The sequence below is a fragment of the Juglans regia genome, chromosome 4 (assembly GCF_001411555.2).
Source record: "Juglans regia cultivar Chandler chromosome 4, Walnut 2.0, whole genome shotgun sequence".
NCBI classification, from domain to species: domain Eukaryota; kingdom Viridiplantae; phylum Streptophyta; class Magnoliopsida; order Fagales; family Juglandaceae; genus Juglans; species Juglans regia.
Genome location: NC_049904.1, coordinates 19,603,396 through 19,620,649, shown reverse-complemented (window position 1 = coordinate 19,620,649; position 17,254 = coordinate 19,603,396). Strand labels below are relative to the sequence as shown.

At 37.6% G+C, this 17,254-nt stretch overlaps 1 protein-coding gene across 1 annotated transcript; it reads right to left on the bottom strand.

The window, feature by feature from the left end:
- Window positions 1–6,270: 6,270 nt before the first annotated feature.
- On the bottom strand, window positions 6,271–13,296 carry LOC108981164 (ankyrin repeat-containing protein At5g02620-like). The gene is made up of 4 exons (XM_018952249.2): window positions 12,889–13,296; window positions 12,315–12,823; window positions 7,301–7,376; window positions 6,271–6,333 (listed from the first exon to the last, which is right to left on the bottom strand). Exons 1-4 carry the CDS (start codon window positions 13,294–13,296, stop codon window positions 6,271–6,273), a joined length of 1,056 nt encoding a protein of 351 aa, XP_018807794.2.
- Between the last annotated feature and the right edge of the window lie 3,958 nt (window positions 13,297–17,254).

Sequence of the window (17,254 nt, the reverse complement as noted above, 5' to 3'; positions counted from 1 at the left end):
CAAAGAGTTCTAACAACACACTTGTCTCTTTTCAGCTGCAAATGTCAGATCTGAAAGGTTTGGTGGTGGCGAGTCCGGTGATCTGGCACATGTGTTGAGGAGAACTGCCGGAAGGGGTGGAGTGTGAGGACCACGCGCAGATTTGGGTGGAGTGTGAGAACCACACTCGGTGATTTTCTCAAAACCACCACTTTCCTGCAAACGATTTTGGATCTATGAAGAAAGTAAAATAAAACTAAGTAAAAGAAATCTTGATAGACAAGGTGGGGAATGGAGGAAGGAGGAAAGGAGATGGAGGAGAAGGAGGAAGTTGAGGCCTCCTCCCCCTCCGCCAAAAATCAGATCTAGAGGCCTTGATTTTGAGAGAGAGAGAGAGAGACGGGGAGATATTTTTCTGATCTTTTCTTGAGCTTTTTAAAAACCAATAAAGCCACAACAAGCGTTAAAAAGAAAAATAAAGCTTCCAAATAACGTTGTCGTTGACTTGGTCATAATTATCATATAAACTGGAACTTATTATAATCCCTGAGGTTGGATTGATTTCCTAAAGCTCTTTTCTGATCCACACTACTTCAGGTATATATTTGTGATCTGTCTCATAATTAATATAGTTTTTTTTTATCCTTTTTTTAGTGTTTCCACCATTAGTATTTGCCTGTCTCTTGATCATATGGTCTATATATATATGTTCTCTCGATAGATCTACATATATATATTTAGTATAAAAATATTTAAATTTAGTCATTTTTCATGTCAATTTAATGTGAAATTACTAAAATAGTACTTCACGAAATGGATGATTATATCGATTTCATTCAAAATGTTGATCAGAAGATCTTCTTCCATGAAATTTAGGGTCTAGATGGGAAAAGATAGAAACTTGCTTATGAGTGCAGTTTTCTCACATGGCTGCGATTGAGATGAATAATCGACAGACCAGAACACTGAACTACTGGTGTCATTAGTCCTAATTGTTGTGTTGAGCCGTTGTGTGAGACTAATTAACTTGCCTTGTTTATTCTGCATGGGTATAAAGTATATGCTGTTGGTTTGATAGATTTGGATTTTTTTTTGTTATTTTGCTAGTAAAATGGCCTAGATAACGCGCCCTTTCTACAGAAGATTACAGTTTCTCATTTGGCATTAGGTCTTTTTAAATGAGATACCATCACCTCTGAAAAAAATAGTAGAAAATTTTTAGCCAACTCTGCTTATGATAAGATCATGTTTCCAATCTTTCCTGTAAAATCTTGTGGAAGGATCAATGATTTTAAGAACAAAATGGTATTGTGAGCAATGTATAGACTTCAAAAGTTCTACTAGGAATTATAAGATCCTCTGGGTCTTTTTAATTATATAATGTAGTTTTGAAGCAATACTTGGCAAGATTTATTCATTGGAAGAGAATCCTTCTTCAGCTCTGTATTCCTGCTTCTTAATTTGCATAACTTTTTGTTTTTGTCCTTTTTGCTTGAGCTTTCTCCTTTTTCAGTCCATGGAGATGTGCTCCAATGTTTTAATGTAACTTGTTTCAGATTACATGTTATGTTTATTTAAAGAAAGAGAATTTGTTTCTGAACAGATCCCAGAAAATGGAGGAATAATTGCAGCACTCTATGCATTCCAATCACGAGATGCGTCACAGTCTGTTTATGATGTTGTTTATGATCGATGCTGGCTTTCTTTGTACTATTATTGGACTCTGAATAGCAGGCTCAATTTTTATACTCCTTTGGGGGGTAGAGGCAGCTGTTCTTGGCAAATCAGTTCATGTTTGTTGTTGTGTATTGGAGTTTAATTAAAGCAATAATGTGTTTTGTAATGTTCTAAGCAAATTAGTTCAAACAATGTAATATGTAGTGGATTTTTTATTTATTTTACATGCATTTAGTTAACAAGTTATTTGTAGGCTTGACTATTCTTAACATAAATCTAGTTTTTCATTTTGATATTTTTTTTTTGTCATTATGGACATTGATAAAAATATAGGCTTTTATACAATAAAACTTTTTTGCTTTTCAACATTATTTCATGAAAAAATTGTAATAAAATATAGGATTTTTTATTAAAAAAAAATGTTTCTAACTTTTTCCCGAAAAAAAAAAAACATAAAGACCTTTGTTTAAAAAAAAAAAAAGGGGTAAGAACCGGAACCCGGATTCATTCGGGTGCCAGACCGGGTCTTAATCGGACATACCAAGGCCGAAACTCGGCCCAGATTTGAAATCCTGGTTTCGAGTCGGGTATAACCGGATACCCAGTCTGAAACCTGGATAAATAGCCCTAAAAATATATACTAATGTCCAAGTGGAAAAGCTAGAAGGGTTGATCTATACAACAGAAAATTTATACTAACGAGCGTACCACCGTGAGGAAAGGTAAGGGGCACCGCGAAACGAATTGTGATGACCCAGGCCAGAAGCTGGCAAAATAAAAAATGCAATGATCTAGACATTAGGATGAATGGCGTACGTATTCCATGCATCTACTTTATATATAGATCGAGATATATATGAATGCATGACTAGATTATTCTTAATTATATACCTACATACAGACCAGAACATATATAGGAGAAATCACTAAGTACTAGTTATCATGCATTATTAATAATTAGGGATTAAACAAAATAATCCATAAATTGATATGGGTCAAGTTATTTTTATTGTAAAATAGATCTAACAAAACACATGATTAATTCATGTCAGTTTGAGAAATTACTTTTGTATAATCTCTGTACATAGCACAATTCTAATAATTAATATTCATGAGTTAGTACTTGTGCCTACAACTCTTGCTGTATGTTGAGCGGTTGTGCGCAAAGACTAACTCTTATAAGTCTTATTTATTTCGGCATGCAGCTGCAGGAGCTCTTACGCAAAGGTCAGCTAAACACGGAAAAATGTTTCCCCCGAATAATGTTTCTACCTTCAAGAACTCAACTCAATCCAAGAAAAGTAATATAAGAAAAAAATTTAACCCTCCCTGGAAGAGTACACAGTAGGCCTGTGTAGAAAATCGTTTGACCTGGCCCGTCTGTGAGACCCGACCTGACCTGATTTGACCCAAAAAATATGGGTTTAACTCTTGACCGGGTTCGACCCGTACAACCTGCTTATAAAATTTGCAGATGAAACCCTAGCCCTCTTGGCAAAATCAGTTTTAACCCTTCTCTAAGTACCGAGAATTACTTCAGGATAGTGAAAGCTGCCGTCAAAGGTATTATCTACGAGATTTCCCCCTTCCCAAAATCGGTTTTAACCCTTCTCTAAGTATCGAAAATTACTTAAGTAACGCGTATAGAGTCTGTGGAACACGTATAGAGTGTCAAGGTCTTTCTTGGTTTTGTAGCAAATGTGGAACGCGTGGGTGAAGTTGAGGGAGGAAGACTAGTCAGGGAGGACGGGACCAGCGGTGAGGTGGAGGACTTCGTCGATGGAGATCAGGTTGTTGAGCTCAATGAGTTGGGAGTGTGACTGTGAGAGAACCAAGACTGCTGCACAAACATGGTGGTAGACTCTCCTTCTCTAGTTCCTCTCCTCTTCTTTGCTAGAGTCTCAGGGCATGTAGTAGCTACACTGGTCCTCTTTTGGGCTCTTGTTTTGAAGAGAACGACATGCTCAACATGGGTCTTGGACGGTGGGGAGCGGCTCGAGCGGGAGTATTGCTTGAAGGAAAATGAGGGGTGAAGATGAGGGAAAAAAAAAAAGGGTTGACCCAATCAAGAATATGCTGGTCGGGTCAATTCTATCCAATCGATCAAGAAGTGTGGGTCGGACCCAGATGTTGAATGGGTTGCAGCCCTAGTACTCAGCTACTACTTCGATCTAAGCGATGATGATCTATGCGTGGGCGTGGAATGGTGGGAACAATGAGGCTGTTGATTCATGCATGGGACAAATTAAGCTGCTTATATGATCATCGATCGGTTGCTTAATTGGGAAAATAAGTTGACGCATACGTACGTCCGTTCGTTCAATATTGCTAATTAATTATGTGTAATATTTCTATTGTGATCGGAGTCATGATGTGTTGGTGTGATGTTGTAGTAGTACTACTAATTAATTATCAATATTGTCGTTTTTATTTACTTCTTGAATTTGTAATCCTTAATTTATACAATTCTTCTGGGTGCAAGCGGTGGTGCGTACGAATTGTGTACTGATTGCTTACGTGGAGAGTTTTGTCAGAGATTTAAAAAAAAAAAAAACAATACAGAGGAGAATAGAAAGAACATTTTTGGAGGGAAAATGACGTAGCCTGCATTTTCAACTCCCCCAAATTTCATGATCCTCAACGCATTCATCTCCCCTAAATCTCTTCCTCAACGTATTCATCTCCCCCAAATCTCTTCCTCAACACCATTCATCTCCCCTAAGTTTCTTCCTCAACGCAGGCAGGCAGCTCCTCTGCGCGCGATGGCGACGGGACATCAACGGTCTACTCTGCGCGCGACGGCGACGGACTCCTTTAGTTAGTATTTTCTGAGAGATGTTGAGGATATGGCTGTAGGCAGGTTTTAGTTAGCAATATAATTTTCAATGCTTGTCTGCATGGGGGCGTACTATTGTATAAAATATTCTAATAGAGAGAAATCCATAAATTGCTTCCAAATCTAGCCCCCCTTCTCAATCCGCTTCTCCCTCGATTCCATCTTCATGTATATCTAATCATCTCCATTCTCCAGGTCATTTGTTTTCCTTTTCTTTTTTTCCCTTTTATCACGGGCTCATGTTAATTTCTTGCATTCATTGATATGGGTTGTGTACTGATTAACTGAATCTGGGATGCTTTTGGATTTTTATTTTATTTTTTCCAATTTAATTTAATAGTTTTCGGTTTTTACTTCCTATTGATTAGATCTGAAATTTTTTGTTGTCAAGTTGAACAAGATGCAGTGCGTAATAGTTCACATTTTTGTGTTTGGCATTGAATATTTGTTCTTGACTATGTTCTTCCTTTTGCAGGTTTTAATGTTGCACCTAGATTTTTCTGATCAAGCTCGTTGAAAGGTGCAGTCATTTTGACAACTAGTTCTAGTTAACAAGATTCTTCTCTCAAGTCAAGATTCTCTATTTGGGTTTTCATTTATTTTTCTATTAATTACTTGAACTCTATAAATTCTGCTAGTTGCTAGCTGTAACAAGTAGTTCTAGTTAAAAGCTTAAGTAACCTCAAATAGAACTACTGATTTCTAGTTTTTTTTTTTAATCTATTGTTAGCAGCCACAAAATACTACAGAGGTGTTGGAATTTAGTGGAACCCAGTTTGGTTTTGCAGTCAATGGGACTCAAGAAAGTGTAATTTTTTTAACTAGGTCACTCTCTCAAAAGTGAATTATATAGTTACATGTAAATGAGTTTTTAACTGTTATTTAATGGTTCACAGGTACAACTTTGGGTAGATGGAGCCCAGCCAGATAGCTTGTCTGGGACACAACCATGGTTATAGGTCAATATACTTGGGGAAAAGTTGGTTTAGGATATTGTAGTGATGTTAGATCATTTTTGTTGCTTATTTTAAGTTAGCTTATTTGATTTTGTAGTGTTAACATTTTTTATACTTCTATGCCAATGGAATTCAATATGGATGGTAGATTATGTGGGGCTATGGCTGGAATGTTTCTTCCTTTAAAATGTTGGTTTATATATTGAGTTCCCCTAATGTTGAGCAATTTATTGATTTGCTGGTCAGCATTCCAGCTAAAGGCTATAATAATTCCTTTGCTTATATAATGTTAGAATGGATGAAGCAACAAGGTAAGTACACCTTGTTATTATTGCAAATAATATTATATTGCAAAGAATATTGCTCACATGAGCACTAAAGCTGAACTCCTATTTACATGCCTTGTCCAAATTAGCCGCTTTGGAGCACATGTGAAATCTTGCTTGTAGAAACCCTTTCCCAGAAGGGCTGGAGTTACAAAGGTTTGTGTGATCTTAACAGAGGTCATCCTTAACCATTCAGGCATTTTTCACATGCATACTACCCGCAAAACCATCCTTTATCAACATAAATATATAGTCGATAGCTATAATCCAAAATTTTATGAGCAAATCAGTTAAATATAGTATTACAAAACACAATACAAATGTTCATTACAAAAGATCTTACAATTAATAATTACATCAATTCTTTTTTCATCTACTGGGCTAAATTAAAGTAGCAATCATATTAATACTCATATGAAATACATCCACGACACTTCAGCCCCACTCCATCACTGATCACTGTAAGAGCATAATCACAACCTACTCCATCACTTCATCAAGAAAAATATATCACATCTTTTCCCGTTTCAGAGATTTCAACTCTCACTTGAACGTTTACCTATAAGAAAAACAAGAGTTAAATCAATACATTATATTTTCACAACTCAAAATCGAACATAAGCGCACCAAAAATAAAAACTACTTTTCTCTTAAATGCTATAAGAATGCGGAAATGGTTTGACAAATAATTGCAAAGCTTGAGCCATTTTCAAGCCCCTAACACAAGTGATTACGTATAAATTATCGAATCTGTCTTTTTTTTTTTTTATAAATCTTTTTAGATTATCCTATAATCTTAGAATATTCTAGATAGAGCTTTTGTGTAATTTTAAGATATTGAATGATATAAATGTGCATATATTACAATTAACTCTTCCAATCTACCACCACATTCTTAAATACACCACTGAACTTTAGATTATTGCCTAATTAAAGTTTTAGTTTAAACTTAATCCGTATTGAAGTTTAAAACAAGAGAGACTCCAAACTATTTGGTGAAATGCCTCAAAGGGTGTATGATATTAATTTGGAGCAAAGTATTTTCATTGGTTTCAAATATCTAGAGGCTTACCTCGAGGTACAACAGCTTAATGTTAAAATTCAAGACACAGAGAGCTAGAGAGAGGCAAAGGAGAGGGATCCTCAGCTGAGAAGGCGCCGTTGAACGATTTCCACGCCGCAGGAGGCATGATGTGGAGGAGAGCAGATGCTCAGCCTGGGCTCGACAGGAGGGGGCTTCTGAACGACGAAAATTCCCAAGAAATGGACAAAACCTTTTGAGTTAGGGTTTTTCTGAATGAAATTTGGGAGAAGGGTTTAGAATGGATGAGAGAGAAGGTGAAGGGTGTGGGAATGGATGAAGGAGAAGAGAAATCTAGTGGAAAATGTATGAAGGAGAGGGGGAAGGGGAAGGGTGTGGGAGGAGATGCATACAAAAGGGTTAGGATTTCAATTTCACTTTAGTAAATGGATTAAATGCACCTCTTTCGTAAATGGATTCAAAATTTCAAAATCCCGCTACATACTGATTTTGCCGCTATCTTATACCTCAAATCCTCACTTGCCATGTTGGATAGGTACGCATCTGGGTGCGCAGATCGCCTGCAACAAGAATAATTGTAATTTATAAGGAAGCGGCCAATAATGTCAATAATAAATAAATAAAATTATTTTGTAAGCATACTAAATATACTATTAATTTAAAAGCCTGTTGAACTAATCAATACACTAAACGATGTTTTAATTAGCCTGTAAGTGATACTATAAGAAAACTGCTTGTTTGCAGCAAGTTAATTCCAGCGAAATGACTATTTACAACTAAAATGAGTCTGTTTTGGTCACAAATAGTCTTTTCGTCTCAAACAAATGACTATTAATTGCATTGCCTTGATAATTTATGCCTTTTAAATTATCAAAATGCAAGCTCCATCTCCTAAAACCTCAGTTTCCTCGACGTACGTCCTCCTTTTAACTTTTTTTTTTCTTAATTAGTGCCCCCTGGCCCTTTTTGGTCCAGCCTTTGGAGATTATATAAGATCCACAGCCTTCGACACACAACCAGCCAACACGTGCCAGTGATGTGTGGGACCGCCAAGTGCCGCTTCACCAAATTTATTTCATGAGCACTCCACGAATAAAATTGGTGAAAAATGAATTTTCTCCACAAATTGAGACCTTTTGCCACCACAATCACGAAAAAAACAGGTTTTTCGTTGAAGTGATCTAAACTAGGCCTATGCAAAATTCTAAAATTTTCGACTCCGCCCGACATCCGCTCCGATTCCGACTCCGTCGGAGTCGGAGTAGTCGGAAAACAAAGTCGGAGTGCGGAGTGGCTCCAAATAGGTAGTCGGAGTTGGAGTTGGAGTTGGAGCTCCTTGTAGCTCCGAATCCAAATCCGACTCTGATGCCAATGCTACATCTCCTACACCGGTGGGTACTTCCACCCCTAGAGCCACATCTAGGGCAGCTACATCTAGAGCAGCTACATCTTGTGCGAGTAGTCGACTCCCACTCTAGTAGTTATAGAAGATGAGGATATGTTCAATGAAGAGGAGGAGATGTCCATTGAGCAAGATCAACCACCATGACCATCTAAAAAGAGATCGTGGACATGAGAGCATTTCACCAAAATTCTTGGTGATATTGCAAACCCAGTAGCAAGAAGTTATTACTGTGGGCAACTTTGTGGATGTCATTCAAAGAAGCAAGGCACCAGTGTGTTAATAGCACATCTAAATGGTTTCCAAAGATATAAGATAGCGAAGGGATTGGCAGCCACTGATCAGACCAACCTCAGTTACCAAACTTCTATAGCCACTGATGGTATACAGACTAAGAAATTGGTCATCCCTCAATACAGTGAGAAGATGTTGAGGGACATGCTTGTAGAGATGATAATTACTGATGAGATGCCTTTTACCACAGTCGAGAAAAGAGGCTTTCGAAAGTTTCTAAACTTTGTTGAGCCACGATTTTCCATTCCATCATGGTATACAATGATGCGAGATTGTATGAAGAGGCATGTGAAAGACAACGCGGACATGAGGAAGATGTTTATTACCACTAGCCAGAGAGTGTCATTTCAATAATGGTTTTATTGAAAGGTTCCTGCAAATAATTGTACATTTTAAAAAAAAAACTACCGTAACTAATTTCAAATTAGAGGGTTAGGTTCATGTTTACCAAACAAGTAATTTTTTTCATAGTGAAACTTTACTTTTAAAAGGTCTAGTATTATGAAAAGTAGGGCTGAGCTCTGACTCCGACGGAGTCGGAGTAGCCATTTTGTCGGAGTCGGAGCTAATTTTTTGCTTTTCCGACTCCGAACGAAATCGGAGGTCGGAGCTTCGACCTCCGATTGGAGCTCCGGACATAATCAGAGTCTGACTCCGAACAGAGGTCGTAGCTCCGACCTCCGACAGGAGCTCCGACCGTCTATTGGACTAAAAAATAATAATAATAATAATAATAATAATAGTACTTAAATAAATAATGTGGTCAATTTCTTTTGTTAAATAAATTATATGCAAAAATAAATTTGATCCATTAAGACTAATATGATCACCAAAGCCCAAGTACAAACCTGTAAAAAAATTTAAAAACTATATAACATGTATGATGTAACCATAAGTTATAACAGTCTCATTTATAATGTAATAACAACATTGACATAAATATTAAATTCTCATGTCGCTCAAATCTCAATGGTCCATTGATCTGTGATCATGCCTGAAATGAAGATAGAATGTTGTAATCAATAAATGAAAAAAAGTTGATAAAAAAAAAACTAAAAACGGTAAAAGTAGAATTTCATTCTTACCAAGAAAAAGGGTTCTCTCAACTCCATCACAACGATATCTAGTCCAATGGGCGTTTCACTTATCCAATTATGTGTGCAAACGAGGGCCTCCACGGTTGACGGTAACAATGAACTCCGATAAGCATCCAACACGCGACCTCCAGTGCTAAATGCCGACTTTGAGGCAACCGTAGTGACAAAAATGACTAACACAACTCGGGTTACAGGGGAAAGGACTGAATACTTCGTGGAATTAACTTTCCACCAAGTTAATAGCTAAAATACATCATCAGGTGCCTCGACAGCGTCCATAAAATATTGTTCAACCTCAAATGTACAATACATAATATTCCTTGTTGACATGAGTTGATGATACTGCTGGATAATACAATGGCCTTTAACCCCTATAGATGGGTCAGTATCACTTGAGGAAGCTGTCCACCTAGTCGGTCTCGAATGTAAGGAGCTACCAGTTGTGGATGAAGGCTGACAACTATTACTGTAGTGATTATATAGGTCATCAATATCACTTTTTAGCACTCTAATAAACTCTGTAGCCTTCACTGCTCCAATGACGGAATTTACCTAAAATTCTAGAACGACCAGCTTATATCAGGGGTCAGGGATCACAGCCACAAATAGCAATCTATTTATCTTCTCAAGATTGCCTCAATATTTATCATATTTGGTCTTCATCCTCATAGCCATAGCAGATAACAATCCACCAGAGTCAGTACAACTATTTTCCAAGTGGAATTGAAGCTCTGAGAGCTCGTTGAAGAATGAGTTCGCAGTCGTATATTTGGATCTAGAAAGCCGCATTGTTATGTCATAAAAAATTATTAAAAATTCAACAAAGTAACTCACACTGGTCCAATCATGTGCGTCTGGCGCACCGAGCCCCTGTCTTACTGGCTCCAACAAAACATATCTCAGGCCCCCATCCTCAACCTCCATCCGCTTGAATGTTTTTTGGTATTTTTGTGCCACATCCAACATCATGAATGTAGAGTTCCATCGAGTCAGAACGTCCAAGTACAACATACTAGAATATTCAATCTTAAGATCTTCTGCTATTGCCTTAAACTTAGCAAGCCTTTGAGGGGAACCCCTCACATATCGTACAATACTGCAAACTTGGGTAATAAAATCATCAACCTCTTTTAACCCCTCAACAACTATGAGGTTGATGATATGGGCACAACATCGAACGTGAATAAACTCGTGGGCTCGAATGACATCATCTTTCACCATCGTGTTCCGCTTAAACCAATCAATTACTGTTTTATTGGCACTGGCATTGTCTGTAATACACAACACTTCTCGAATTCTCCAATTCTTTAAACAATCATTCATCTTTGCCCCAATGGATGCACCTTTATGATCCACAATATCTTTAAAACCAATATATTTTTTATGCAAAATTCACTCACTGTCAATGTAGTGTGCTATGGTACACATGTAGCAAACGTTCTGTATGGACGTCCATGTGTCAGTTGTAAACGACACTCTCTGGCTAGTGGTAATAAACATCTTTCTCATGTCCGCCTTGTCCTTCGCATGCCTCTTCATACAATCTCGCATCATCGTATACCGTGATGGAATGGGAAATCGTGGCTCAACAAAGTTTAGAAACTTTCGAAAGCCTCTTTTCTCGACTGTGGTAAAGGGCATCTTATCAGTAATTATCATCTCTGCAAGCATGTTCCTCAACATCTTCTCACTTTATTGAGGGATGGCCAATTTCTTAGTCTGTGTACCATCAGTGACTATAGAAGTTTGGTAACTGAGGTTGGTCTGATCAGTGGCTTGCAATCCCTTCGCTATCTTATATTGATGGCAACTATTTAGATGTACTATTAACACACTGGTACCTCGAAGCGAGAGAGATGCGAGATGAAGCAGAGTGCAGACGCAGCAGACGAGAGAGAACATAGAAGGAAGAAAGAAGAAGCCAGAAGGGAATGGGGCTCCTACATTTTGGCCCCCTCCGCGTGATCATAAGATAAAATATTTTGATATTATTTAAAAAAAAAATATTTTGATATTATGAAAATTAAATATCTTGAATTATATAATAATAAAATATTTTCATATCCGTTGATTAACTATAGCTTTCAAGGTGGTGATGAATTGGCAGAATAAGGAAGTGATGAGACGATAACTAGCTGCTAGAACATCACCTTTGAAATTAATATAGTAAAGAACCCATTAATGAAGGCCAATAGCTAAAAAAATGCTCAAAAGATGTTGATCTGAGACAATTAATATAATACGGTTAAATAACGACGAAGATTCCATGAGAGAGGCCAGATCAGCAAGGATTATTGCATGTACAATTAATGAAAAACAAAATTTAAAACAGAGTAGAAATTGAAATGGTAAAAGAAAAATTAAGGAGAATGAGGGAGAGAGATCGTAGAACTTTCATGAGCATTACATTTATTATTCTCAATGAACGGAAAACAAAGCCTATGTAATACCCCGTACTAACTATTTTAGACATACATAGAGGAAGAGAGCCCAAGTTGTTCAGAATAACTTAATAACTCCCAGCTATCTTTCGAACATTTGTCTCACATGCACTTTAGATTTTGTCTAGCTAGTAGGATTCTTCCAAGGAAATTTTACATTGACGTGGTCGAAAAAGAAACCTAGACTGATACGTTGAACGGAATACATCAGCCCAAAGTCGATAGTGTAAAATAAAAAACAAAGTAACTGGGATACTGGCCAACCCAATTATAACAATTGGAACACTTGCCATTTTGCTTTTATAGACCAAAAAGCAAGTTGCGCAGAAAGCTACAACCATGCCTGCAACAGAGATGAAGAGTGCTGCGAGTCCAAGCAACAACCTCTTAGGTAATGACTGAAGGAAATCCTCTTCTGCATAACGTGACGTGAGAATTGACAAGAATATCAATATCGCAGTCGATGAGGACAGCAATGCAATTGCATCTGATATGAAGAAAGCCATAAACCAATTGCTTTCTAAGAAAATAGGAGTGCCTATTTCTTGATGGTTTCCACCCGGTATGGTGAAGGCTGCAGTGAAAACTACGGTGGCAATCAATGTCGCCACAAGCAGGCTATAGTTTGCTGTCTCCTTCATCCACTTTTCACCTGCTTGTTGCAATTCTTCGTGTGTCTTCGTAAATAATTCAGAAGGCGTATCTGCAACTTCTTTTTTTTCATCGAGATTCATCATCTTCGTGTAAGAAGGCTGCACAATCTTTTCTATCTCCTGCAATGAAAAGTGAAAGTGTGATGGTTACACACACACATATTCAAACCATATATATAGAGTACCTTAAACCACAATAGCACTTTTTGCATTTGAAGTGCTGCTCCTGATATGACATTTAGTCTCTCTGAAGGAGCTATTTCTGCGGCTAAGTGCAGCATATTGTTATTGTGTTGGTCTGCATATAATGCAATGATATCCTTGATTGCGCCTAGCTCATATATTAGATTGAATACATTCTCTTGTCGATATTTAATAGCAAGGTGAAATATACTCCGATTTTTTAAGTCTACTTCCCATATAAGATCAGGATAGGAGCGTATGAGTATAATTAGAAACTCAACATTCCCTGATCTTGCAGCATTAAAAAGTAAGCTGGAATGCTCGCGGACCAGCTTTGAGAATTGTTCCTCCGGCAAAAATAGAACATTTTTCCAGAGGAGATCAACTAATTGATGGGCTATTGTACGCATCAAAGCTTTGTTATAGATCCCTTTGAACCCTGAGAATGGATCGAGAGAGAGATTTAGATACCATCCGGTAGAAAATAAAGCTAGCTAACAATTATTACAGCAGATTATTGAGACGTATCATCATATAGGGAAAGATTCTTCTCAACAAAATTTTCCACGGTTTAGGAAGAAGATTTGATCAGTTAATACTATATTTGCAGTCCCAAGGTTAAATCAAGATCCCCTCCAGCGTTTTTATGGGTACGTGAGGACTTCAAGTGAGCAAGTGATACATTCATGAACTGGGATCGAGGATATATTGTAGCACCTGGGCCCAAAATTGGTATAGTTGGACTTTAGATTTTTACTTATTTATTTTTTTATAGCTTGATTGTTTTTTTTTAAGTTCTTAATTTACGATTTTAAGTAGCGTTGTTTTTTTCTTTTCTTTTAATTTAGACGTCGTGGCCGTTCTTTTTCTTTTATTTCTTTCCGGATGTTTCATTTTTAATTCTTTCTCGTGTTATCTCTTATTTCCGTCAGTTTATTTATTATTATTTTTTTTTCTTCTCTTTTTTTCGTTCACGTCGTGCATGCACACGTCCCTCGTGCACGTCCCGCGTCCGTTTGGTTTTCATCTAGGGTTTTCTTTTCATGTTCAATCGTCTATTTATATTCATGCGAAGAAGCTCGTGCCGCTGCCTTCCCACACGAAACCACCGAGCCCACTGCCCAGTCACGCGAAGCTGCCACCAGCGCCCGTGAAGCCTCTGTTTCACGCCTTGACTTCCACCTTTTGTGACATCCGAGAAACACAGTTGTCCAACCACCATAAGTCACTGCAACTCACCCTCCACCGAGAGCTCCACCGCGTGGTGTTTCCACCTCACGAAAGCCACCACCGCGAGCCACCCCTCTCTCGGAAGACTCAACAACTTATTCCCCTGTTTTTGGCCTACCGAAACAGAGTCCCATCCACTGGACCACTGCACTACACCGCACCGCTCCAGCCACTCCAGGCCGTAGCCACCCGCGCGGATAAGGGCGCCGAACACCCTCAGGCCACCCCAGTCGTAGCACCTCTCGGTGAGTACCTCCCTCGGTTACTCCCTCCTTTCTCTCCGCCCTCTCTCGCTCACCTCTCCCTCTCTTTGTCTCGTGCCCAGCGCTGCTGGACGGAAGCTTCGCCGCGCTCCTGCTCTTCTGCCGCACCACTGCAGTCCCTCCAGCCAGCCCGTCGCGCCTCGGTTTCCCTTGGGTAGTTTCCGCCGTGCATGTTTTCAGTTACGTAGGTTTTGCTTTGGATAGTCTGCAAGGTATAAACTGAATTACCGTAATGCCCTTCACTGCATATTATATTATGGGCTTTTATTTTTTTGTTATTCTGTATTAGTACACCATTATTTATTTATGATTACAGAAAACTATTTTTTAATATGTTATTAAGTGAAGAATTATGTTAAGAGTAAATAATATTGGAGTAATTTTGTTTTTACACTTTAGATATGATTTAGTCTATTTAAAAATAGTCATGGTTTATTTTAAAATATTTTGGGACAATTATATTACTTAGTATTAAGCTTCATAAGTTGTTTTCATTAGTAAATGGGTCTGATTTTTTAAATGTTTTAGTCATAGTATTAAATTAGTACTGACGATTTTAGAAAGTGATGATTGGTAATTTTAGGTTTTGAGGAATTAAATAGATTATTTTATAAGCTTAGGATTAAATATCGAAATACGTGATTAATTGGAAATTTATGAGAATTACGTGATTATTTTATAGGTGACGATTAATTATTATCCGACGTTTGAGGAATTTCAAAAAAGGCTAAGAAGTTCAGGTAAGCGGGGTTCCTATGCTAGAATTTGCATTAAATAAAATGAACTGAGGTATTTTTTGAAAAATATGCATGTTTTGTTATGAAAAGAAATTTGAACTACCTCAGTTATTTGTTCTACATTACTCATGAGATTCTGTTTAAGAAGAAAGTATTTTCTGTCATGACTGGTGTAGATATGAGCTTATTTCTGACATTTTATTTCTGAACTTTGAAAAATAGAGCGAATATGAAATTTGTGCATAAATTATTTTGTGATATGATTTTTGTTCTGTTCTGAAGATTTTTTGTACTCTGATATGATCTGATATGATTTCTGAAAACCTCTGGCATAACATTCTGTTTCTGTTTCGGTTCCGTTCTGACCTCACCACGGGTGTAAAATTGTGGCTTCTGTTCGGGTTGGTACCAACTTTTCTGTTTCTGTTGCACCCACTTTGGAAACAAAGTGGTTTTCTGCGTGGTCTTTCCTATGTGCACACTCGGGGCTCCGAGAATGAATAAGGGGAAGATTCACATTCTGTTTCTGCTCGGTTAGCTACCGGGGTTTGCACAACCCTACCACGGGGGTTAAACATGGTATTTGTTCTGATATGACAAGATAAGATGTGATGTTTCAGTTTATGCTATGCCAAAGGGATTTTGATTATGAATATTTTCGAACTATTGTTCTGATATTTTTGGTAACATGTTCTGACGCTGCATTTTGAAAACATTATTCTGATTCTGCATTCTGAAAGAAAATATTTTGTTCTGCATTCTGATTTCTGTAAATGCTCATGTTTACACACTAGTATATGTCCTCTGCTTACTGAGTTGTTGATAACTCACCCCTTATCTCTATAATATTTCAGATGAAATTGATGGTTCAGCTGAGGATCAGTATTAGAGTTTATGGAGAAGATTAGCAGTGAATGGTTGTTGGGTAACTCGTGGTATTAGTGTTGATGTTGAAAGCTATTTATATTTCGTAAGTTTGCTTCAATGGATTTAGACGGTTTATGGAGACTTATGTCAATGTTTCATTATTTTAGTTTGTTATTTGAGACATGAAGAATAGTTGATTTTATTTGAGTTGCTGGATTGAAAATTGGATAGATGAGTTTATATGGTTTATTTAATTGAAGTATTTTACGTGTGATTTGAGGTTTGAGAAAATATATATTCTTGAATTTGGAAGTACTCTAGCCTTGTAAGAGTTGATTATCAGGTTATATGAGTTAACTCTCTGGACCCTCGGGGACGGGGCGTTACAGTTGGTATCAGAGCCAGGTTTGAATTCTGCATACTGTAAACCTTGGAGGTTTAGATATTTGTGGGTTCATAAGATGTGGAAATTTCAATATAGGAATTGGAGGATTATAAGGATAGCCATGTAGATATTTAAGTTTGAGGTCCAAGAACCTTATGATTGATTTTGATGGGATTTGAGGTTTTAGATTTTGCTGATGTTAGGAATTGAATTTGGAACTTTGAGGTTATAGATTCTAGTGATATACGTGTGTATTAAGTGATGTCAGATTTGCATAATTATCTGATATATATATATATATATGTATATGTGTTTATATGCATATTTTATTTATCCTCTTATTTTATTCTGTTTACCTGGTATTTTCGTTTTCTTTCATTTTGGAACGTTTCACCAAGTTTAGACTTCCAGGATGGCTGCTCGTCGTAGAGTTCGAACTCTTGAAGATTTGAACGAAGATGATAATGGTGGGGGTTGCACGTTCGAACAATTTAATCGAACGCATCCTCCCATATTTGATGGAAGAGGCGATGCAAACGCTGCAGAAGATTGGATACAAGACATTGAAGAAATATTTGGTGTTTTGGAGTGCACCGATCAGCAAAAAGTCAGGTTTGCTGCTTTCAAACTATCTGGAGAAGCAAAGAGATGGTGGAATTCTGAGAAAGTTATCAGGGAAACTGAGGGGACTGGGTTAATTGTTTGGGCTCAATTCAAGCAGAATTTCTTTGATCGATTTTTCCCTAAGGCTGATAGGGAAGCAAGAGCTCATGAGTTCACTAACTTGGTGCAAGGGACCATGACTGTGCGCCAGTATGCTGCAAGGTTTGCGGAATTATCACGTTTCGCCGCAGAATCTCAAGAGGGGTGCTGAATTGCAAGAACA

What these genes read in the sequence shown, in the direction of transcription:
- LOC108981164 (XM_018952249.2), bottom strand. Translation starts at nt 13,296, where the DNA reads ATGCGTACAATAGCCCATCAATTAGTTGATCTCCTCTGGAAAAATGTT. An exon ending in AAGTGCTATTGTGGTTTAAG is followed by an intron (nt 12,824 to 12,888) that starts GTACTCTATATA and finishes TTTTCATTGCAG; the next exon opens with GAGATAGAAAAGATTGTGCA. An exon ending in GTTCCAATTGTTATAATTGG is followed by an intron (nt 7,377 to 12,314) that starts GTTGGCCAGTAT and finishes TTCTTGTTGCAG; the next exon opens with GCGATCTGCGCACCCAGATG.